The sequence below is a fragment of the Oryx dammah genome, unplaced genomic scaffold (genome assembly GCF_014754425.2).
Source record: "Oryx dammah isolate SB20612 unplaced genomic scaffold, SCBI_Odam_1.1 HiC_scaffold_2, whole genome shotgun sequence".
Taxonomy (NCBI): Eukaryota; Metazoa; Chordata; class Mammalia; order Artiodactyla; family Bovidae; genus Oryx; species Oryx dammah.
The window spans coordinates 26,619,338-26,644,568 of NW_024070186.1; the positions used below are offsets into that span (position 1 = coordinate 26,619,338).

Genomic DNA, 25,231 nt, shown 5'->3' on the forward strand with positions numbered 1-25,231 from the left:
AAAAGCCTCTTGATGAAAGTGAAAGAGCAGAGCGTAAAAGTTGGCTTAAAGCTCAACATTCAGAAAACGAAGATCATGGCATCTGGTCCCATCACTTCATGGGAAATAGATGGAGAAACAGTGGGAACCGTGTCAGATTTTATTTTGGGGGGCTCCAAAATCACTGCAGATGGTGACTGCAGCCATGAAATTAAAAGACACTTACTCCTTGAGAGGAAAGTTATGACCAACCTAGATAGCGTATTCAAAAGCAGAGACATTACTTTGCCAACAATGGTCCATCTAGTCAAGGCTATGGTTTTTCCTGTGCTCATGTATGGATGTGAGAGTTGGACTGTGAAGAAGGCTGAGCGCCAAAGAATTCATGCTTTTGAACTGTGGTGTTGGAGAAGACTCTTGAGAGTCCCTTGGACTGCAAGGAGATCCAACCAGTCCATCCTAAAGGAGATCAGTCCTGGGTGTTCACTGGAAAAACTAATGCTGAAGCTGAAGCTCCAGTACTTTGGCCACCTGATGCGAAGAGTTGACTCACTGGAAAAGACTGTGATGCTGGGAGGGATTGGGGGCAGGAGGAGAAGGGGATGACAGAGGATGAGATGGCTGGATGGCATCACCGACTTGATGGACTAGAGTTTGAGTGAACTCCAGGAGTTGGTGATGGACAGGGAAGCCTGGCATGCATAGGGTCACAAAGAGTCGGACACGACTGAGTGACTGAACTGAACTGAACTGAAACATGTTCCCAAGTACCTTCCAATACGGTCTTCCATGGTGGCTCAGACGGTAAGACATCTGCCTGCAAAGTCAGTCCTTGGGTTGGGAAGATACCCTGGAAAAGGAAACGGCAACCCACTCCAGTACTTTTGCCTAAAAAATTCCATGGACAGAGGAGCCTGGTGGGCTACAGTCCAAAGAGTGGGACATGACTGACTTTACACTCACTCACCTTTCAATACATATTTACAGTAGACATGCTTACATAAGTGAGAATTTAATTTTACTTAAATTTACACCTATTGAATGAGGAATATAGGCCTTTCCTTGTAATGTCTGCATCTGGTTTTGGTATTAAGGTTATACTGGCTTTGTAAAATGAATTGGGAAGTGTTTCCTACTTCCTTGTTTTCTGAAAGAGTTTGCATGGGATTGGTTTTTACTTGTAAAATGTTTTATAGAATTCATCAGTGAAGCCTCTTGGGCCTGGGGTTTTCAGCAGGTTTTTGTGTTTGTGTTTTTTTTTTTTAAATAGGCACGCAGTGTTATTGTTACAGAACCATAGAAAACAACTTATAAACAAGCCAAGACGGCGTTAAGGGGAGACGCTGTCGGAGGTCAGGGAGGCAGGAGAGGATCAAGGCGGCGCCTTCCGGGCTCGGTCCTGGAGGGGCTCAGGCTGCCGCCACCGAAGGAGCTGGGCTGGCGGAAAGTTGGCTGCTTGTGGAGGCCTCGGGGCTTCACCAGCAGCTCCTGGATGAAGCCCTCTGTGGGGTTCGTGCACGACTTTAGAAGATCCCTGGATGTTCGGGCTTCTCTCCTCTTCGCTCTCTAGTTTCAACAATTCACGATGTTGACCTCATTGTCTGCCTCCCTGCGCTGTACAACCCCTCCAAGCGCCCGTCGATCCACTTCACCTCCAGGCTTAGCTGCAGCTCCAGCCGGTCATACTTGACGGTGACGCGCACGCGTCGCTTTTGCAGCGACCCCCCGCCCCCGGAGCTGCCCCCAACCCCAGCCCGCGATGGAGACTGCAGCTTGCTCAGCATCCGCTTGCGCAGCCGCTGAACTGCTAGAAGGTCCTGGCCCTGGCCCCGCGCCGCGCTGTGCGCTTTCGCCTAGCACCCAGGGCACCTCTTATGGGTCATGGCCCTTTTTGGCAAGTTTTAAATTACAAATTCAATTTTTGACATTAATAAAGGGCTATCCAAACTTCCTGTTTCTTTTTGTGCCAGTTTAAGTAGTTTTTGTCTTTGCGAGAACTGGTCCTTTTCATCTAGATTGCCCAATTTTTTGGCATAAGGTTAATTATAATACTTGATTTCCTTACTATCCTACTATTGTGATGTCCCCACTTTCATTCCTAATATTAATATTTTATGTTTTCTTTCTTTCTTTTTTTCCTTTGTCAGTTTAGCCAAAAGCTTATCAATTTTGTTGACATTTTAAAAGAACCAGTTTTTGGCTTCATTGATTTTTCACTATTGTTGGCCTATGTTCTATGTCATTAATTACTGCACTTGTCTTTATGATTTCCTTCCTCACTTACTTTATGTTCCAAATTGTACTTTGTTATATAATTTCTTGAAGTAGAGTCACAGGTCATTGGCTTTAGATTTTTCTTCTTTCTAATATAAGCATTTAAAGATGTGAATTTTCCTCTTATTTAGCTGCATCTCACAAAATATTAGGGCTTCCCAGGTGGTGCTAGTGGTATCAAACCCACTTCCCAATGCAGGAGACATAAGAGACGTGGATTCAGTCCCTGGACTGGGAAGATCCCTGGAGCGGGAAACAGCAATCCACTCCAGTATTCTTGCCTGGAAAATTCCATGGACAGAGGAGCCTGGCAGGCTACAGTCCATGGGGTCTCAAAGAATCAGACAGGACTGAGCAACTTAGCACAAAATATTATAATTTTAATGCTATTTTATAAAAGATTAAAATATTTTTCAATTTCCCATGTAATTTTTTTGGCTTATGGATTATATAGAAGTGTTTTTTCATTTCCAAATATTTCAGTTTTTTCTAGTTATTGTTGTTGAGCTCTGATTTAATTCCACTGTGGCAGAGAATATAGTCTGTATAATTTCAATCCTTTTAATTTTATTGCTTAGCACTTGGTAAGTAAGTAAGTAGTCAGCCATTTTGTGATGCAACGTCCTGCAAATATCAATTAAGTCAAAGTGTAATAGTGTGGTTCAGATCCTCTATATCTGTTGATTTTATGTCTGGTTCTACCAATTGGTGAGGAAGGGTGTTAAAACCTCCAATTATGTATGAAGCATTGTCAGTTCTCCCATTGCTTAATTTTTTTTAATGGTAGAAAAGGCAGAAAAGGGAATGAATACCAGATGGAAAACATTGAAAGCAAATCCAAACATGTCAGTTATCACCTAAATACAAAAGGATCAAATTCTATGATTAAAGATAGAGATTTCTGATTAGTTTATTTAAATGACCCAACTTTATATATATGAGACACACTTTAAATAGAAGACCACAGATAAGTTGAAAGTAAAAGATAGAAAGAGATATATCACACAAACAGTAAGAAACAGTAAGCACAGAAAACTGGAGTGGTTATATTCATATTCAAGACAAGGAGAACTCTCAGAGATAAACAGGGACATTTTATAATAATGAATTCATCAAGAGACAGGGCTTCCCAGGTGGAGCTAGTGGTAAAGAATATGCCTGCCAAAGCAGGAGACATAAGAGACAAAGGTTCAACCCCTGGGTCAGAAAATCCCCTGGAGGAGTAAATGGTCCCCTACTCCAGTATTCTTGCCTGAAAAATCCCATGGACAGAGAGGCCTGGTGGGCTACAGTCCAAGGGGTTGCAAAGAGTTAGACCCAACTCAAGAGTCTGAGCATACAGCACAAACATCAAGAGACAATTATAAAGGTGTATGTGCCCAGTATCACAGCTTTAAAATCCATGAAACAATATTTGGCAGAACTAAAAGAAGGAAGAGACAAACCAATAGTCACAGTTGGAGATTTTAACTTTCCTCTCAATACCTTAAGAAGAGTCAGACAAAAAATTAGTAAGGATATGGAGTTCTAATCTATAGTATTAGTCTTTTTGATCTGAGTGTCATATATAGAATATGATACCTACCAACTGCAGAATGAAATTTATATGCAAGCACACATGAAACTAAGAGTATATTTGTTGTTGTTCAGTCACTAATTCGTGTCCGACTCTTTGTGACTCCATGGACTGCAGCATGCCAGGCTCCCCTGTCCTTCACTGTCACTCAAGAGTTTGCTCAAACTCATGTCCATTGAGTCAGTGTTCTATCTGACCATCTCATCTTCTGTCGCCCCCTTCTCCTCCTACCCTCAATCTTTCCCAGCATCAGGGTCTTTTCCAATGAGTAAGCTCTTCAGATCAGGTGGCCAAAGTATTAGAGCTTCAGCTTCAGCATCAGTCCTTCCAGTGAGTATTCAGGGCTGATTTTCTTTAGGATTGACTAGTTTGATCTGCTTGCAGGCAAGAGACTCTCAAGAGATTTCTCCAACACCACAGCTCAAAAGCATCAATTCTTCAGCGCTCAGCCTTCTTTATGGTTCAGCTTTCACATCTGTACATGACTACTGGAAAACCATAGCTTTGATTAGGTTGGACCTTTGCTGGCAAAATGATGTCTCTGCTTTTTAACATGCTGTCTAGGCTTGTCATAGCTTTCCTTCCAAGGAGCAAATGTCTTTTAATTTCATGGCTGCAGTTAGTGTTCACAGTAGTTTTGGAGCCCAAGAAAATAAAGTCTGTTAAAGCTTCCACTTTTCTCCTTCTAATTGCCATGAAGTGATGGAACTGGACATCATGATCTTAGTTTTTTGAATCTTGAGTTTTAAGCCAGCTTTTTCACTCTTCTCTTTCACCCTTATCAAGAGACTCTTTAGTTCCTCTTGTCTTTCTGCTGTTAGAGTAGTATCATCTGAATATCTAAAGTTGCTAATATTTCTCCTGGAAATCAGCTTATCATTCATCCAGGCTGGCATTTCATATGATGTACTCTGCATATAAGTTAAATAAGCAGGCTGCCAATATACAGCCTTGTCTTACTCCTTTCCCAATTTTGAGCCAGTCAGTTGTTCCATGTCCAGTTCTAACTGTTGCTTCTTGACCTGCATACAGGTTTCTCAGGAGGCAGGTAAGGTGGTCTAGTATTCTCATCTCTTTAAGAATTTTCCACAGTTTGTTGTCAATTAAGCAAAAGTAGCTGTTTTTCTGGAATTCCCTTGCTTTCTCGATGATCCAACGAATGTTGGCAATTTGATTTCTGGTTCCTCTGCCTTTTCTAAACCTAGCTCGTACATCTTAAAGTTCTTGGTTCACATACTGCTGAAGCCTAGCTTAAAGGCTTTTGGGCATAACCTTACCTATGCAATGAGCACAGTCGTATGGCAGTTTAACATTCTTTGGCATTGCCCTTCTTTAAGATTGGAATGAAAGACAGAGTGTGTGCTGGATCATATAACAAAACAGCATATATCTGAGGACTGAAATTATACAAAAGATATTCTCTAACCACAATGGAATCAAATGGAAAAATCAATAATGAACATATTGAAAATTTGCAATGATTTAAAAGTTAAATAGAAAATTCTAAATAATCAATGGATCAAAGAGAAAATCACAATGGAAAATAGAACAGTTTTTAACTGACAAAGAAACCATAACATATTGAACATAAACCTGACGTTGTTGTTCAGCCACTCAGTCATGTCCAACTCTTTGCAACCCCATGGACTACGCCAGGCTTCCCTGACCTTCACTATCTCCCAGAGTTTGCTCAAACTCATGTCCATTGAGTTGATGATGCCATCCAACCATTCATTCTCTGTCACCCCATTTTCCTCCTGCCCTCAAACTTTCCCAGCCAACATAAGAATAAATAAAATACAGGAATAGTCATAGGTGTTAGTGAAGTTAAATTAATAACTTTTCCACAAAGAAAACCCTAAACCCAGATGACTTAACTTCTACCAAACATCAAAGGAAGATACAATACAAACCAAACACAAACTCTTTCAAAGACAGAGGAAAATGAAACTTCTCCCTCATTTAAGAGGACAGGATAATCCTGATATCACAGATTGACAAGGGAAGAAAATTACAAGAATGGAATATTTCAGACCTATATTGCTCAGGAATACAGATGCCAACATTCTATTAGCAAAACATTAGCAAATCAAATAATTCTAATAAATTAGAAGGATAATATCTAATGATAAACAGGTTTTATCCTAGGCATGCAGGGTCAAATGTATACATCCATTTAATTAATATCCACAAATCAATCACCATAGTTTACTGCATTTACTGAAAAAAAGGGGAGGACTGTATAATCATCCCCATAGATTCAGAAAAAGCACTTACTCAAATTTAACATCAAATTCAGCCAACTAATATAAAAGGAGAAGTTTCTTAATCTGATGAAGCACATCCTTAAAGAATTACAGTTAAATCACACACAATGATAAAATATTGAATGCTTTAACATCAGGAACAAAACAAGAATTTTACTCTTGTTCTATTCAGCATTGTACTGGAAGCCCTAGCCATTCCAAAAAGGCAATGAAAAGAAACTAGAGACATAAAGATTGGAAAGGAAGACGTAAAAATGTGCTAAATGGCAGACAACATGATTATATTTGTGTAGTATCTAAAAGAATATACAAACTAATAAGTTTACTTAGTGAATACAAGTTCAAAATACAAAAAAAAAAAAACTATTGATTTCTATCTGCTGGTCACAAAGTACTAGAAAATAAAATTTAAAAATCAACACCACTTACCATAACAACAAAAATATTTAAAACCTAGGAAAAGCTCTTTAAAAATTATGCAAGTCCTCTATTCTGAAAGTTACAGACATTGTTCTAAACAAACGAATTAACAAAACCAGCCCACAAACTACAGAAGACCTTACCGAATGAATGGATGTAACATGGTCATGTGTTCATGACTGGAAAACTCAATCATGAACCGTGAACTTCCAGATGTTCAAGCTGGTTTTAGAAAAGGCAGAGGAACGAGAGATCAAATTGCCAACATCCGCTGGAGCATCAAAAAAAAAAGAGAGTTCCACAAAAACATCTATTTCTGCTTTATTGACTATGCCAAAGTCTTTGATTGTGTGGATCACAACAAACTGTGGAAAATTCTGAAAGAGATGAGAATACCAGACCACCTGACCTGCCTCTTGAGAAATCAGTATGCAGGTCAGGAAGCAACAGTTAGAACTGAACATGGACCAACAGACTGGTTCCAAATAGGAAAAGGTGTACATCAAGGCTGAATATTGTCACCCTGCTTATTTAACTTCTATGCAGAGAACATCATGAGAAACACTGGGCTGGATGAAGCACAAGCTGGAATCAAGATTTCTGGGAGAAATATCAATAACCTCAGATATGCAGATGACACCACCCTTATGGCAGAAAGTGAAGAAGAACTAAAGAGCCTCTTGATGAAATTGAAGGACAAGAGTGGAAAAGTTGGCTTAAAGCTCAACATTCAGAAAACTAAGATCATGTTGTCCGGTCCCATCACTTCAGGGCAAATAGATGGGAAACAGTGACAGACTTTATTTTGGGGGGCTCCAAAATCACTGCAGCTGGTGGCTGCACCCATGAAATTAAAAGACACTTACTTACTTCTTGGCAGGAAAGTTATGACCAGTCTAGACAGCATGTTAAAAAGCAGAGACATTACTTTGGCAACAAAGGTCCAAGAAGGAAATGGCAACCCACTCCAGTGTTCTTGCCTGGAGAATCCCAGGGACAGGGGAGCCTGGTGGGCTGCCGTCTATGGGGTCACACAGAGTTGGACACGACTGAAGCGATTTAGTAGTATGGTTTTTCCAGTGGTCATGTATGGATATGAGAGTTGGACTATAAAGAAAGCTGAGTGCTGAAGAATTGGTGCTTTTGAACTGTGGTGTTGGATAAGACTCTTGAGAGTCCCTTGGACTGCAAGGAGATCCAACCAGTCCATCCTAAAGGAGATCAGTCCTGGGTGTTCATTGGAAGGACTGATGTTGAAGCTGAAACACTTTGGCCACCTGATGTGAAGAACTGACTCATTTGAAAAGACTCTGATGCTGGGGAAGATTGAAGGCAGGAGAAGGGGACCACAGAGGATAAGATGGTTGGATGGCATCACTGACTCAATGGACATGAGTTTGCGTAAACTCTGGGAGTTGGTGATGGACAATGAGGCCTGGTGTGCTGCAGTCCTTGGGATTGCAAAGAGTCAGACACAACTGAGCGACTGAACTAAACTGAACTGAGGCAAAATTTGAAAACAGGCTATGATCTCCCCTCTAGTGTTAAGCCCTGTATAATCTGATCTGCCCTGTTTGAGTGAGAACAAGTGATGTGCTTTTAGCCACCAGAACATGGAAAAGGGGACAGGCTATCACTCTTGTGATTATGTTATGATAAATATAGGCAGTCCTCACTTTGCACAGTAATGTAGGACAAGTTGAAACTGTCCACAATGACTTTAATAATCTTAGTCTTAATAATAATCTTAACCTTAATAACCTTAATAATCTTAATCTTAAGGGGAAATTTTGTGATTATTCCGTGACCTTTAAAAACATTTGAGAGGGGACTTCCCTGGTGGCTCAGTGGTAAAGAATCCGCCTGCCAAGCAGGAGACACAGATTCAATACCCAGTCCAGGAAGATCCCACATGTTGCAGAGCAACTAAGCCGGTACACCACAGCTATTGCACCCACCGAAATTACTGAAGCCCACAAGCCTAAAGCCTGTGCTCCACAACAAGAGCATTAAGCCTGTGTACCATAACAAGAGTGTAGTCCCTGCTCACTGCAACTAGAGAAAGCCTGCACACAACAACAAAGAGCCAGCGCAGTCAACACTAACTAACTAAATCTGGAAAAGACATAACAGCATAGACATATTATTTTAAAAAGAAGTTTGACAAAGCATTAAAATCTTCCATGAAAGTGAAAGTGTTAGTTGCTCAGTTGTGTCAGACTCTGTGACCCCATAGATTGCAGCCCTCCAGGCACCTCTGACCATGGATTTCTCCAGGTAAGAGTACTAGAGTGGGTAGCCATTCTCTTCTCCAAGGGATCTTCCCAATCCAGGGATTGAACCCAGGTCTCTTGCTCTGCAAGTGGATTCTTCACTGTCTGAGCCACCAGTAAAGCCCCAACTCTTCCATACTGTTAATTATAAATGTTAGGAAATGAGAAAAATAGTAAAATTAATATTCATTCAGAACATTGTAATTTAAAATAGCAGAAACATTGGCAGTATCTACTAAGACTAAAAATTCACATATCCTATTTCCAAGCAATTCCACACAAGACCAAGAGAATATATGTCTACCTAAAATATTTAGTGGTGCAAAAGTAATTTTGATTTTTGCATTATTGAACTTTGCTGTTTGATATTAGAATACATTCTTAAATAAATGTGGTTATGTTATACATCATTTTAATGTGCATTTCTCGCTTTTGCTAATTTACTTTTTGCTAATGATTTATTATTTGATGTTTACTTTATATTTATTTTAGACTAGGGAAATGTTAGACAAAAAAGCAAATTTGAGCACTTTTCTTATATTTGAGTTCAAAATGGGTCATAAAGCAACAGAGACAACTCACAACATCATGTTTGGCCCAGGATCTGCTAATGAACGAACAGTGCAGTGGTGGTTCAAGAAGTTTTGCAAAGCAGACCAGAGCCTTGAAGATGAGGAGTGCAGTGGCCGGCCATTGGAAGTTGACAGTGACCAATTGAGAGGATCATTGAAGCTGACTCTCTTACAACTACAGGCTGCTGCTGCTGCTGCTAAATCACTTCAGTCATGTCCGACTCTGGATGACCCCATAGACGGCAGCCTGCCAGGCTCCCCCGTCCCTGGGATTCTCCAGGCAAGAACACTGGAGTGGGTTGCCATTTCCTTCTCCAATGAATGAAAGTGAGAAGTGAAAGTGAAGTCGCTCAGTCGTGTCCGACTCTTAGCGACCCCATGACAGCACCTACCAGGCTCCTCCGCCCATGGGATTTTCCAGGCAAGAGTACTGGAGTGGGGTGCCATTGCCTTCTCTGTACAACTACAAGAGAATTTGCCAAAGAACTCAACATCGACCATTCTATGGTTGTGCAGCCTTTGAAGAAAATTAGAAAGGTGAAAAACCTCAATAAGTGGCAGCCTCATGTACTGACTACAAATCAAAAAATATCATCGTTCTGAAGTGTCATCTTCTCTTATTCTACACAATGAACCATTTCTCCATTGGATAGTGATGTGTGATAGAAAGTGGATTGTATTCAACAACCAGCAATGACCAGCTCAGTGGTTGGACTGAGAAGAAGCTCCAAAACACTTCCCAAAGACAAGCTTGCACGAAAAAAGGTCATGGTCATTATTTGATGGCATGCTGCCTGTCTGATCCACTACAGCTTTCTGAATCTTGGCAAAACCATTACATCTGAGAAGTATACTGAATTGCTAATCCTGCTTGTGATGCCAGCTGTCTTGCTATTCACACTGTCTGCACTGTTTGCTGAACCCAGGGTAGGTAAGAGGCTGGAAAAAGACACAATAAGCCATAGGAACTGCAGACATGTCTATTCTCTCCTGGCTGGCACAGCAGCCGTAACACAGTCTCTCTCCTGGCTGATGGAGCAGCTGCAGCAGCAGCTACAACATAACCATAACATAGCCACAACACAGCCATCACATAACCATGATGCCCCCCCAACGTAGCCCCAATGCAACAGCAAAGCCTTACCAGATGGTGCCCATACAGGCGTCCTGCACAAAGTAGCCCAAGCAAGCCAGCGCATGCACAGCGCCATAAGCGATCTCAGCGGTTACACAACCACGCAAAGTCATTCTTCACAGAACATGGGCCAAGAGGGCATGAGAGCATGGGGCAAGAGTCCTGACTGGCACCATCTTGTTAATTCCCCACATATGCTCAGCAAGTTGATGAGATGCACTGAAAACTGCAATGCCTGCAGCCAGCATTAGTCAACAGAAAGGGCCCAGCTCTTCACAACACCCAACCAAATGTCACCCAACCAATGCTTCAAAAGTTGAACCTACTGGGCTACAAAGTTTTGCCTTATGGGCCCTATTCACCTGACCTCTTACCAATCGACTACCACTCCTTCATCTCAACAACTTTTTACAGGGAAAACGCTTCCACAACCAATGGGAAGAAGAAAATGCTTTCCAAGATTCATCAAATCCCAAAACACAGATTTCTATGTTACAGGAATGAACAAATTTATTTCTTTTTGGCAACATTGTGTTGATTTGTAATATTTCCTATTTTGATTAATAAAGATGTGTTTGGGCCTAGTTATAATGATTTAAAATTCACAGTCAAAAACTACAATTACTTTTTCACCAACCTAATATAAGTGTAATAATTTTCATAGCAGTTTTATTTATAACAAAAAAACTCTTTAAAAATCTACTAAATTTCTGCCTTCAGAAAAATGGATCAATAAATTGTAGCATGTGTTCAGTCATGTCTGACTCTTTGGAATCCAGTGGACTGTAGCCCACCAGGCTCCTCTGTCTACAGAATTTTCCAGGCAAGAATACTGGAGTGGGTTGCTATTTCTGTCTCCAGGGGATCTTCCCCACCCAGGGATCAAATCCTCCTCTCTTGCAATGGCAGGTGGATCGTTTACCACTAGCGCCACCTGGGAAGCCCAAATTGAACTACATCCATACAATGGACTGTTACAAGGCATTTTAAAAAATCACACATGCAATAACCAGATTAATATTTAATATCTAAAACATTAAGTTGAGCAAAAAAGCTGGACACAAATTATATATTCTATTGGGCTACTGTTGGATTTTATTTATATGAAGGTCAAGTACAGGCACATTTACCAATGGTAATAGAAATCAGAAAAGTAGTTACCTCTGGACATGGGTATTAACTGGAAAGAAGCATGTGGAAAATTTCTGAAGTGATAAAGATGTTCCATATCTGAATCTGGTGATGACACTGATGTATAATTGGTAAAGGTTTGTTAAACTGTACCTTTAAGTTTTGTGTATTTTGCTACATGTAAATTATGTTTAAGAAAAATGTATAAAATTGAGAGAATGCTTATAAACCTTTCAGTACAGTGCTTTGCATACAGTATGACCTAAATAAATGTTAGCAATTTGTTATTTTAAAAACTTGTTGGATGCAGTTGTAGCTGTGCCTTGAGGGAAGCCTAAAGCTCTAAACGCATATAAGAGAAAAGAGGCTGAAATGAAATTATCTTAACTTCTATCTCAAGAAGTTAGCTAAAAGGGAAAAAAACTGAGCAGAGTAAACCCAAAGAAAGTAGAATAATGGAAATAATTAAGACAGAAGCAGGATGATTAGGAAGCAGAAAGACATCCAATAAAGAAAATAATTGAAGTCAGAAATTGATTATTAAAAAGATTAATAAATTTGATAAATCCCTAACAAGACTAATTAAGGGAACAAAAAAAGAAAAAAACAATAAGTAGCTAATAAGAATTTAAATGGAGCATTATTATAGATCCTACAGCCATTTAAAAATAACATTATAAGCACTTCTATGCTAATACATTTGAAAATTTAGGTTAAGTTGAAAAATTCCTTGAAAACCTATCACAATTAGTTTTGAAAATCAACTACTTAAGAAAAGAGGTGGCAAAGAATCCGCCTGCAACGCGGGAGATCCTGGTTCGATTCCTGGGTCAGGAAGATCACCTTGAAAAGGGATAGGCTACCCACTCCAGTATTCTTGGACTTGCCTGGTGGCTCAGATGGTAAAGAATCTGCCTGAAATGTGGGAGATCTGGATTTGATCCCTGGGTTGGGAAGATCTCCTGGTGGAGGGCATGGCAACCCACTCCAGTATTCTTGTTGGGAAAATCCTGTGGACAGAGGAGCCTGGCAGGCTGCAGGGGTCGCAAAGAGTTGGACACGACTGAGTGACTAATTACACAGCACATAATTATTAAGGCAGTTTATGTGAAAAATTGAAACTGAAGGACTGGAGATAGAACTGCAGCCAATGTGGAGGTGTGTAGTTAGACAGCCTGCTCGTTTTCCAGAAGGGCAGTGAGGACAGAGGGGACTGCCATCTCTCACTTGGTCCCTGTTTCTGCAGAGGCAGGTTCGCACCTGGGTCAGCACTGGTGTGCATTACATCGAGGTGACTGCAGCAGCAGTCACAGACCTCCAAGCGGGGTTGAGCTGCAGAGTCAGCGTGGATTTCTGAGAGACTGGTGCCTTTCCACGGCAGGCACTTCGGCTACTTCTGCATCTGCCAGCCCTGGCAGAGTCTGTGTCGCCACAGGCAGGAACCTGAGGAGCAATCTCCAGCTGAGTAACAGGGTTGGAACTGACAGAAGATTCCAGATCAAAAAAACACAAACAGCCTGTGAAACAGAATAACTGGTTTCCAACAACATCATGTATCAGAAGATGCTCGTTAGAGATTCTCTGCTGAAAACTATGACTGCTGTCAGAGGTCAGGGGAGTGATTTTGCCTGATCTAGTCAAAGATAGAAGAAGCTCAAAATTATATTAGGCCCCTAAAGAGTAGGGTGGAACACATTAGGAAAAAACATATGATAGCTAGCCTACCAAGCAAGAAAAACAAAATTAGAACATTAACTTCCCAAGGTAGGAGATTTGTCTGCTTCATTCACTGCTGTATCTCCTGTGTTCTATTTTAATGCCTGGTATGAAGACTCTCAGTGAATACTTATTGAATGAATGAACAAAGGAGTCAAAGACAAAGGTGGGATTAAACATCAGATTGTAGGAGCTCGGCCTGTTTTTGGAAAAAGAGGAATCAATTTCTCACAGGTTACAAGATAAAGGAAGCGATACTGGGCAAAAATAAAATTAAAATAGTATCAAAACTTCCAGATCATGTTTCCACACTAAAAAATCCACTAGAGAAGTGGAAATTAAAACAAAAATAAACAAATGGGACCTAATTAAACTTAAAAGCTTTTGCACACCAAAGGAAACTATAAACAATGTGAAAAGACAACCCTCAGAATGGGAAAAAACAATAGCAAATCAAACAACTGACGAAGGATTAATCTCCAAAATATACAAGCAGCTCATGTAGCTCAATACCAGAAAAATAAATAACCCAATCAAAAAATGGGCAGAAGACCTAAAAAGACATTTCTCCAAAGAAGACATAGAGATGCCTAATAAAACACATGAAAAGATGCTCAATTAGGGAAATGTGAATCAAAACTACAATGAGGTTTCACCTCACAACAGTCAGAGTGGCCGTCAACAAAAAAATCTACCAACAATAAACTCTGGAGAGGGTGTGGAGAAAAGGGAACCCTCTTGCACTGTTGGTGAGAATGTAAATTGACACAGCCACTATGGATAATAGTATGAAGATTCCTAAAAACTACCATATGACCCAACAACCCCATTACTTGGCACATACCCTGAGCAAACCATAACTGAAAAAGCCACATGTACCCCAATGTTCATTGCAGCACTATTTACAGTAGCCAGGACATGGAAAAAACCTAGATGTCCATCAGCAGATGAATGGATAAAGAAGCTGTGGCACATAAATACAATAGAATATTACTCAGCCAAAAAAAGAAACACATTTGAGTCAGTTCTAATGAGGTGGATGAACCTAGACCTTGTTATACAGAGTGAAGTAAGTCAGAAAGAGAAAATCAAATATCGTATATCAGTGCATATATATGGAATCTAGACAGATGGCACTGATGAACCTATTTGCAGGGCAGCAGTGGAGATACAGAGAAAGACTTGTGGACACAGTGGGGGAAGGGGAGGGTGGGACGAATGAAGAGAGGAGCATGGAAACATACATTACTGTATGTAAAATAGACAGGCTGTGGGAACCAGCTGTATGATGTGGGGAGTTCAAACTCAGTGCTCTGTGACAACCTAGAGGAATGGGATGGGGCTCAAGGAGGTTCAAGAAAGAGGGGACACATGCATACCTATGGCTGATTCATGTTGATGTATGGCAGAAACCAACACAATATTGTAGAGTAATTATCCTCCAATTAAAAATAAATTATTAATAAAAATAAGTACAGTCAGAATTTGAATTACTAACAGGTATTAAGTGATTATCTACCACAGCAGGTATAACATTTAATACATCCCAGGAACCTACTTTTCACAATTAAGGAATGAGAGTTGCAGTTTTCCTTCATAATTGTGTGGCCTAAAGGAACATTACCAACACATTTAAGGCAGACCTAACAATTCTAAAACAAGTCTATTGTCTTTGACGACGTATATGTATTTATACATTTGGAAAGATAAAACTTTTTTTTTTAATAATCAAAAAGACTTATTTGGGGACTTCCCCTGTGATCCAGTGGCTAAGACTCTGCACTCCCAATGCAAGGGGCCCGTGTTCAATCCCTGGTCAGGGAACTAGGTCTCACACGACACAACAAAGATGGAAGATCCCACATGCTGCAACTAAGACCTGGCACAGCCAAATAAGCAAACACATAATAAATATTAAAAACAAAACAAAAAGACTTATTCCACAAGTGACACCATCCATGGATTTATTTCAGGCAGGTGCTGTTCGTGGAAGGTAGAAGTGGGAGACAAGTATAAATAGAATATGGGGCTAAGGGCCTTGGACACTCTTCCTGGAGACCGAGAGGCCAGCCACACAATAGGCTGGATGCTGGTGAATTCAAACAAGAGATCAAGAAAGTCTCACTGCAGTGGTCACCATGACATCCTTCTTCTGCTAAAAGTAAGTCCTATTCTCACTTTTCCTGGCATTTCTCTTTTCATAATTTGAGTGACAGGTCTCATGCCTACTTCTACTTTTGCAGAAAAAAACCCTGAGAACTTTGTTCTCTGTGGGCCTCATTTTAAATGCATTTACCATCTGCAGAGTGTCATACTATGAGTGATCAGCTACTTGGAAAACTATAACATTTTTTTCTGATTTTTCTTTTTTTTTTGCCTGTCTGGTTCCAACAATTCTAGTGGTTGCTTCCTTCTGTATATACTTCTACCACTTTAATGAGCATTTGGATGTTATTTTGATCTCTCTGTCTTAATAACAAACTATAAAATAATTTCAATATTTAAAACATACCTCATGGAGATTTTGTGGGAGTGAGGTTGGGAGCTTTTGAGTTTATATTATCTCCATTTGGGCGGGGGAGGAAAGAAAGAAAAAAAGAACCAAAACTAAAACTAGCTCTGTTTAGATGTCTTTGTACAAATAGAGAAAGAGAAGTGAGGTAAGAAACCAAACAGACAGTACTGATTGTACATGGAGCGCATGAATTTAAACTTCTTCTTCATATGCCTCTGCGTTATTTGGTAAAGCAAGCATGAATTATTTTTGTAATTTCCTGAAGCTGAATGAACTAAATGTAACCAATGAGAAACATTATGGGGTTTCCTTAAAAAATTAAACAGGGAATTACCACATAATCCAGCAATTCCATTTCTGGGTATATACCCCCAAAGAATTGAATCAGGGCCTCAAATAGATATTTGTACCCAAAGTTCATAGCAGCATTATCCATAATAAACTAAAGGTGAAAACAACCCAAGTCATCAATGGAAAAGATTATACAGAAAAAAAAAATATTATACATTCTTGCTGTAATAAGTTAAACAATACAGGCAAAACTAAAGTCTTCCTTGACGACTTTCCTATCTGGATACACAACTTTAAATACAATGAGTCTTACTTAATCCTCATCACCAGCCCATGAGTATTATTATTATTATTTTAAATTTTCTTGGCTGAGCCATTCGGCATGTAGAATCTTAGATCCCTGGACAGGGATGGAACCCACACCCTTTGCATTGAAGTACAGAGTCTTAGCCATTGGATTGCTAGGGAAATCCCACCAGCCCTTGATTTAAGTATTACTGCAATCTCCATTTTACAGATGAGGAAACTGCCCTGCAGAGAAGGAAATGACTTCCTGAGAGTAATTCGGGCAAACGAGTTACTGACTGTGCTCTTGCCTCTCCCGTTGTGTCAAACTCTGGCTGGGTATTGAGGACAAGGGTGTAGCCGCTGCCCTCACGGAATTCTCAGTGTGATAAGAGAGGAGATACAAAATTACTCTATTCCCTCATGGAAATGCAAAAGTTAAACTGATGACACCTTCAGAGCAGAGGCTCTTTATCTTTCTGTTCTCAAAAAGATATTTTTTACAAGATATTAAGTTTCTTTTAAAGATGAACTTAAGTTGTATGTAGACTTTTGGGTTTTGGGGGGTTTTTTTTGAGTCTCAAACGTCACCTCCTCAGAGAGCCCTTTCTAAATTACTCAGAGTAAAACAGCCCTCTGTCCCATGTCAGTTACTCTCTCTCACACGACTGACTACCTTTCCTCACAGCGTTTTCTTTACCGGCTGCTTTCTGTTCTTTATTTGTGTGTTTGCTGTCTGTCTTTCCCCACTAGAATGGCAGCTCTGTGACAGCAGGGGTCTCGTCCATCCTGTTTACACTGAGCCTCCTGTGGTGAGAACAGGGTCTGCCTCTTGGTCAGTGGCTGTGTTAGTTTTCAAGGGCTGCCATATCAAAGTACCACAAACTGGGTGGCTTAAATCAACATAAATTCAGAACTTCCCTTGTGGTCCAAGGGTTAAGAAGCCTCCTGCTGATACACGGGACATGGGTTCCATCCCTGGCCTGGGAGGATTCCACATGCTGTGGGGCAGCTAAGCCCATGTATCGCGAACCTGAGCTCTAGAGCCCAGGAGCTACAAGAGAAGCCTGTGCACCGCAACTAGAGAAAGCCTGCTCACAGCGATGATGGTCTGGTGCAGCCAAAAATAAATAAGTTAACTATTAAAAAGCAAACAAAGAAATGTATTGCTTATTGGCCTTTTGGCTAAGATCAAGTGTAAAAAACAGAAACTTATTCTTTCACTCTCTTGGAGACCAGCAGTCAAGGTGTTCAGTCAAGGATTTCAACCAAGGTGTTGGTGGGACCGTGCTCTCTGGGAAGGCCCTTGGTTAGAATGCTTCTTTGTCCTTCCTTCCTTCCTTCTGGTGGTTGTCAGCAGCCCCTCCCCTTGGTTTGTGCTGTATCATTCCAGCTTCTGCTTCTGTCTTCACATGGCCTTGCTCCCTTTGGACAGCTCCTCTGTGTCCCTGTTTCCAAATACCTCTATCAGGATACTAGTCATTGGATTTAAGGTCCACTCTAAGCCAGTAAGATCATGTCTTAATGCCATCTACCAAGACCCTATTTTAAAATAAGATCCCAGTCATAGGTACCAGGGGTTAGTATGTCAACTTATTTTAGGGGGTAGGGGTGGGGACACAATTCAACCCGCAGTAGCAGTCAATAAATATACTGAACAAATGAGCTAGCGTCCTCTGGAAAAGTGGTACAATACGGTGAACTCTCAAAGGGGTTCAGGCAAAGGCTCTGGAAGGCATTATTCCTCCCAGGTTTTGATCCAACAGAACATAAAATGTCTTTTGCTGGCTGTAGTAACCAAAGTTGTGTGTGCAGTTCAAGGAAAATAATGGCTCCAATGTTCTAGAGGGGGTATGGAGTTTTAGTTGCTGTGTTCTCAATGTTCTTCTATATTTAATTTATGATAGTAATGTAATGCCATTATAAATAAAGTTTGGAAAAGAGAGAAAAGAAAATCAACTCTAATCTCACTTCCTTAATGTACTTTGGAGGAAATTTATGTGGACATCTTTCTGGAGAGAGGGAACAGCAAGTACACAAGCCTTGAGGCGTAAACAAGCTCGGTGTGTTCAAGGAGCAGAGAAGGTAGCGCAGCGGGGGTAACCGCATCCTGCTGGGTGTTCCAGATCGCATTTTGGACACCAGCTCCCAAATCAACAAACTTCCTTCTCTGGTAATCTTCTCTAAACACGCTACCTTCCACATCCCTTCCCCAAACACACTAATGTGGTGGGGAGGCTGTGGTGTAGACCTGGTGTGTTTAGAGGGGAGGAGATAATAGATACTATTGGGTACTCTCTCCAAGGCATTTGGAATTAGGATGGATAAGGGTTAAGCAGTCTCTGTGAAGCTCTGTGACCCTGGAAGCTGTGAGGAAGGTGGTCCACTTCAGTCAGAGGCAAAAGAGGCAGGTCAGCGACAGAGACGCAGGGATGCAGAGCCTAGTCCCGCCAGTTAACTCCCCAGTCCATCCATCACGAAAGGCAGCCGCATTCTTGCCTCACGTGCCAGGGCACTTCCCTGCATCCCTATCAAACATCCTCATTCCTTTAGCTCAAGCTGACCTGTGTCAACCTCTAGAGGAGTGTTTTGAGAAAAGGAGTTCTGTGGTCAAATAATCTGGGACACAGTGGTTTAAATAGAATATAATAGCTTTTTATCTGCAGGCTTCTCAGAGCCTTTAATAGCATTATGTACATTCAAAAAGTAACTCAAGTGAGATGCACTGCCTACTTTGACTTCCTAGGCTGTGCTGGGAAATGTAATTAAACAGGATGCCAATCTGAGTGGTTTCAGCTTCTGTTTTGGCTGGTCCAAAAGACCAAGAACAACAGAGGAGGGTCCATCTATTCTGACCACCAGGAACACAGGTGTTGCTAAAACATTCCATCACAACAAGTAATTTTATCCAGGAGAGAGGAAGGGAAAAGTCAGACACAGACAGACAGATACCAGAAGGACCGAGGAAAAGAGAATACAGTTACATTGTGCTTGTCATCCATCAGGTCTGACCTTTCAATATAACTATTGAAAGAATGTCAGCAGGCTACAGTCCATAGGGTCACAGTGTTGAACACGACTGAGGTGACTTATCACATTTGCACAGAACAGTTCCAAATCTTTTGCCAGCTTCAAGATCACATTCTTTTCATTCCAATGCCAAAGAATGCCCAAACCACCACACAATTGCACTCATCTCACACGCTAGTAAAGTAATGCTCAAAATTCTCCAAGCCAGGCTTCAGCAGTATGTGAATTGTGAACTTCCAGATGTTCAAGCTGGATTTAGGAAAGGCAGAGGAACCAGAGATCAAATTGCCAACATCCACTGGATCATCAAAAAACAAGAGAGTTCCCCCAAAACATCTACTTCTGCTTCACTGACTATGCCAAAGTCTTTGGTTGTGTGGATCACAACAAACTGTGGAAGATTCTGAAAGAGATGGGAATACCACACCACCTGACCTGTCTCTTGAGAAATCTGTATGCAGTTCAGGAAGCAACAGTCAGAACTGGACTTGGAACAACAGACTTGTTCCAAATTGGGAAAGGAGTATGTCAAGGCTGTATATTGTCACCCTGCTTACTTAACTTATATGCAGAGTACATCATGAGAAATGCTGGGCTGGATGAAGCACAAGCTGGAATCAAGATTGCCGGGAGAAATATCAATAACCTCAGATATGCAGATGACACCACCCTTATGGCAGAAAGCGAAGAAGAACTAAAGAGCCTCTTGATGAAAGTGAAAGAAGAGAGTGAAAAAGTTGGCTTAAAACTCAACATTTAGAAAACTAAGATTATGGCATCTGGTCCCATCACTTAATGGCAAATAGATGGGGAAACAGCGGGAACACTGACAGACTTTATTATTAGTACCATTTGAGCTCTAAAATCACTGCAGATGGTGACTGCAGCCACAATGTAACTGTATTCTCTTTTCCTCGGTCCTTCTGGTATCTGTCTGTCTCCTTGGAAGAAAAGTTATGACCACCATAGATAGCATATTAAAAAGCAGAGACATTACTTTGCTAAAAAGGGTCTGTCTAGTCAAAGCTATGGTTATTCCAGTAGTCATGTATGGATGTGAGAGTTGGACTATAAAGAAAGCTGAGCACCAAAGAATTGATGCTTTTGAAGTGTGGTGTTGGAGAAGACTCTTGAGAGTCCCTTAGACTGCAAGGAGATCCAACTGGTCCATCCTAAAGGAAATCAGTCCTGAGTATTCATTGGAAGGATTGATGCTGAAGCTGAAACTCCAATAGTTTGGCCACCTCGTGTGAAAAACTGACTCATTTGAAAAGACTCTGATGCTGGGAAAGATTGAAGGTGGGAGGAGAAGGGGACAACAGAGGATGAGACGGTTGGATGGCATCACCGACTCAATGGACATGAGTTTGAGTAAACTCTGGGAGTTGGTGATGGACAGGGATGCCGGGCATGCTGCAGTCCATGGGGTCGCTAAGAGCTGGACATGACTGAGGGACTGATCTGAACCGAAGATCCCATTCCAGTAATTGACGTCCCCACTCAGGTGAGCCTTAAATGTATGTCATCCACAAAATGATTTACTGTCTGAACTTGGAACTCAGCCCTCCACCTGTTCTGACCATTCAGAAAAGATTAGATAGAAACCATGGGCTTCATATCTGGCCGCCAAGCACCCCAAGGGCTTGCTCTTCATTTCCCTTGTCATTCATCATTGCTTACAGTACTGGGCGCCCAGAGATGAGCAGGATTGGCCTGGCCCGGGAAACTCCCAGTCTGATCGATGTAGAGAATGAAGTTTCAAACTGACACCCGGCACAGAGGATGGGAGTGCGGGGCAGAGGGGAGATACTGAGCTTGATCAGGTGGGGCGTAAGGCTAGATGTAAGCTTTATAGGTGCAAGAGGAGAGAGCAGAGGTACAGCGCTCTAATCCACCTAGAGGACTCAGATTCAGGGCTGGGCGGCCCTTGCTAAGAGAATACTACACTGCTGGATATTGCAGACTGGGTGTAGGAAACCGGTTTTAGGTGATGCTTATTCATGACAAGCCATTTGTCCACATGCTTCAGTTAGTCACAAACTCCCCGGGGCAAAACCCGAGTGTTGTGCCTACAGCCTCTTAGGTCACCTGCACAGAACGTTTAAGTGCGGGGGCGCCCTCAACACTGGGTTTCTATTTAGACCTTGCCAGGCGTCAGCCCAGCAGCCTGACCCCGCCCCCTGCCGCCTGGGCCCGCCCCCGGGGGCGGAGACATCCTAAACTGCAGGCTTGGCGTACCGCGGAAAGCTGCTGCGGCGCAGCGCATTCCTAGGCGCAGCGCTCGGTGCTCTGCTTAGAACCCCGAGTTCGCGGCGCGGAAACTGCGCAGGAGAGTCCACTCGGGCAGGTGCGGCGCGGCGCGGCGGTCTGGTCCTCGCCCTTGGAGGACAGATGTGCCTGGACGTCGCGGCGCGCAGACCTGAACTCAGGTGAGGGCAGAGGGAGACGACGAGATGCCCTCGGAGGAGCCCTGCGCCCCCGGCGCCCGGGCGACCGAGCGCGCGCCGGGCCGCGAGCCGCGCCTACCCAGCCAGCTGCTGCCAGAGCTCTACGCCTTCGCGGCGCGCGTGCTGTTCTGCCTGGCGCCCGTCTACCTAGCCGGCTACCTGGGGCTCAGCATCACCTGGCTGCTGCTCGGCGTCCTGCTGTGGATGTGGTGGCGCAGGAACCGCCGCGGGAAGCTCGGGCGCCTCGCTGCCGCCTTCGAATTTCTAGACAACGAACGCCAGTTCATCAGCCGCGAGCTGCTGGGCCAGCACCTGCCCGCTTGGGTGAGCCGGGCCTAGCCGGGCGGAGGGTCGGAGTTGGGGCGGATGCCTTGGAGGTTCGGAAGGAACCTGCGATCGGCGAAGGAGCTGGGGCGCGCAGACCCGAAGGAGGGCGGGAGCCTAGGACCCTCACACCTTCTCCCCAGGGGACAGACCCTGGGGGCGGTGGCCGTGCCTCTCGCCGCGGCGCTCCCTGGTCTCATTCCCACCTCTGGTCCCACTGTGCTGGGAGCGTGAACCGGGGTTTCACTTGAGGGCCCAGAACCTGGGAGAAAAATCGCACGCGGGCCACACCCAGAAAAACAAGGGCGTCTGGGACTCTGCAAAGTTACTGGTGAGGGAAACAGAAGACACTTCTTCCACTCGCCTGTTGATTCAAGGCAAAAAGGCAGGGTGCAACACTGACAGATACAGCAGTAGCAGAAACGCAGACTAGCTGCCGTTGGCAGAGGCCAGACAGAGGGAGGCGGCCGGGCTAGAGACCAGAGTTCAGGGATGGCACTGCGAGGGGGAGAGAGAGGCCCAGCCTCCGCCTCCCTGGGACACAGGCTTCTCTCCCTCCCTGGACTGGTAGAGACATGCAGATGCACTCTGCAGCTACACAACCATCTCCTGGTGTGGAATGACCTGGACTATGGCTTCTCAAATGCTTCTGGTCCTGAGAGTCTCCTGGCCCACCTAATAAAAACAAGCCCTAGGCCCCACCTCACAACCCTCAGGTGGAATTAAGGAACCTCGCTGAGTCTCATGATCAGATGAATTTGGGAAACACCTGCTAGAGGGGCATTCGGTCTGAGACTTGGTCTGCTGCAAGCCCTCTTCTCTGGATGATGAACTGGAGCTGGTTATCTCTGATGGCTTCCAGATACATTCAGGCACCCGGTGGGGAGAGCTGTCCAGAGGCCACCAGACCCCGCACTTCCTCTGGCTTGAGGCCTATATTCTAGCATCCAGCCAGGCTGTAGGTTCCTCACCCCTGCCGATGACAGTAACTGCTGAAGTGGGATGAAAAGAAGATATTAGAAAGTCCTGTTTATGTTAAATTCGAAAGTAAGCCCTATTGCATTAGTTTTCTACAGTTGCTGTAAAGTACTACAGACTGGGTGGCCTAGAAATCTATCAAGACCAAGGTGTTGGCAAGGTTGGTTTCTTCCGATGCCTCTCCTTGGCTCTGTTCCCCTATGTCTTCATGTGGCCCTCCCTCTGTATATATCTGTGTCTAAATTTCCTCTTCTTATAAGATTATCAGTCAGATTAGATTAGGGCCCACTCTAATGGTCTTGTTTTAACTTAATCATCTCTATAAAGACTCTATTTCCAAATGCAGTCACATTCTAAGGTACTCGGGGTTGGGACTTCAAAACATAAATTTTAGGAGACACAATTTAGCTCATAGTACCCTCTATTTATTTATTTAACTGCTCCATGTCTCAAGTGCAACAGGCAGGAACTTTTTTAGTTGTGGCGTGTGACCTAGTTCCCTGACCAGGGATTGAACCCGGGCCCCTGCATTGACAGCATAGACCACCAACGGACCACCAGGGAAGTCCCCATAATACTTATTAACATATGGATGGACCATGAAGCTTTAGAATTAGGTTTACAAATATTGGGTAGCAGCCATGGAGACTGAGTCTGGGGCCTGTCTCCCCTAGACCTTGCTTGTTCTATGGAGGCTTATGATCTTGAAAAGTGTGGACCCAGAGAGCAGGCCTGTAGCTGACCACACTTCTTGCTTACTTATAAGGGAGCTCAGGCTGCCTGTTAGGCCTCTGTCGTGACCCCCATGGCAGCCTCAGTCCCTGAGACCTCACCAAGTGACACCTCTCCCCTTTTGCCCCTCCATGTGTTAGGGAGGCCTCCAGGCACTTAGCTGTATACCAAGGCAGTGTTTCTGAAATTGGAGTAAGACTCAGATCCTGCAGGGGCCCTGACACTCCCCAACCCCCCATCCTCCCACAGACACCATAGAAACTGTTCTGGCTTCTCCTGGGGGAGGTGACCCCAGAGCTACATGGACCTAGCCAATAGGGAGCTCAGCGAGATGGATGAGACAGAACGCAAGACGGTACCTCCTGGATTCTCACCCTGTAAACCATATCCCAGGCCTGAGCCAGCTGGGTTGAAGCAGTGGCCCTGCCAGGGGCAGTCTAAGCAGAGAAGGCCTGTGAGCACAGCGTGGAGGTGCGGTGTGGTTGGTATCTGAGCCAGTGAGGGTGCTTTGCCCAGCTGATGTGTGCAGTGCAGGCTGAAGGACAGGGGCCAGATTGAGGTAGGTGTGATGGAGGTTGGGGCTGATCCTGAAGGGAGTCTGGGGAAGGTTTTGGAAAGGTCCTGTAAAAAGCAGCAGGGAGGGAGGGGTGAAGCTGGAGGGAAGAGACCAGTTGAGAAACCAATTTTAGCTAAGGTGGTATCAGTGGTAGTGGGGACCAAGAGATGAGGATGAGAGCTGAGTGGGGGCGGGGACTGTAGGTGCGGAGGGGCCTAGAAGCAGGGTGCAGGAGGGACCAAGGTCTTCTGCATTCTGATTTGGAGAGCTAGGTGCCTGTGACTTGGACTGGGGATCTGGAATGTGAAGTAGGTCCGGGGAAGTAGGTTGTTTGTGTGAACACCTGTAGAGAGCACACAAATAGATGCAAACGTGGGCTTTTGAATCTGCCTCATGGAGATTTCCATGCCCAGGGATGATGTGGAAAATCTGGAACCTACTTGGTTGAATTCCCCTCTGCCTGCCTCCTGAGGACAGACACTGTTTATGAAGACAGAGGTGGCTCCTGTGTGGTGGGGAAGAGGGACCCTTGCCCACGATTTCAGAGCTTGGGCATCTTTATCCATCTGACACGTGGACCTTTCAGTGGGCCTTCTTCCCTGTTTGGAAAACTGGTTTTCTTGAGTGAAAGAGGATTGATGGACTATGATCTTTGGTGTCCAAAAATATTTTTACCAATTAACAACTGGCAAACCACTAGCCAGGGTGTTGAAGAAAAGGTCTTGAGGGC

General features: G+C 43.4%; 1 protein-coding gene and 1 pseudogene across 1 annotated transcript in view; one reads left to right on the plus strand and one right to left on the minus strand.

Annotated features, from left to right (window-relative positions):
• Positions 1-1,351: 1,351 nt before the first annotated feature.
• Positions 1,352-10,609, minus strand: LOC120881387 (annotated as a pseudogene).
• Positions 10,610-21,730: 11,121 nt separating this feature from the next.
• The window catches only part of ESYT3 (extended synaptotagmin 3), a 55,649-nt gene continuing 52,148 nt past the window's right edge, over positions 21,731-25,231 (plus strand). The window contains exon 1 of the mRNA XM_040233436.1: positions 21,731-22,235. Coding sequence (XP_040089370.1) covers positions 21,918-22,235 — 318 coding nt within the window. The 5' untranslated portion in view covers positions 21,731-21,917. The remainder of the gene's footprint in view (positions 22,236-25,231) is intronic.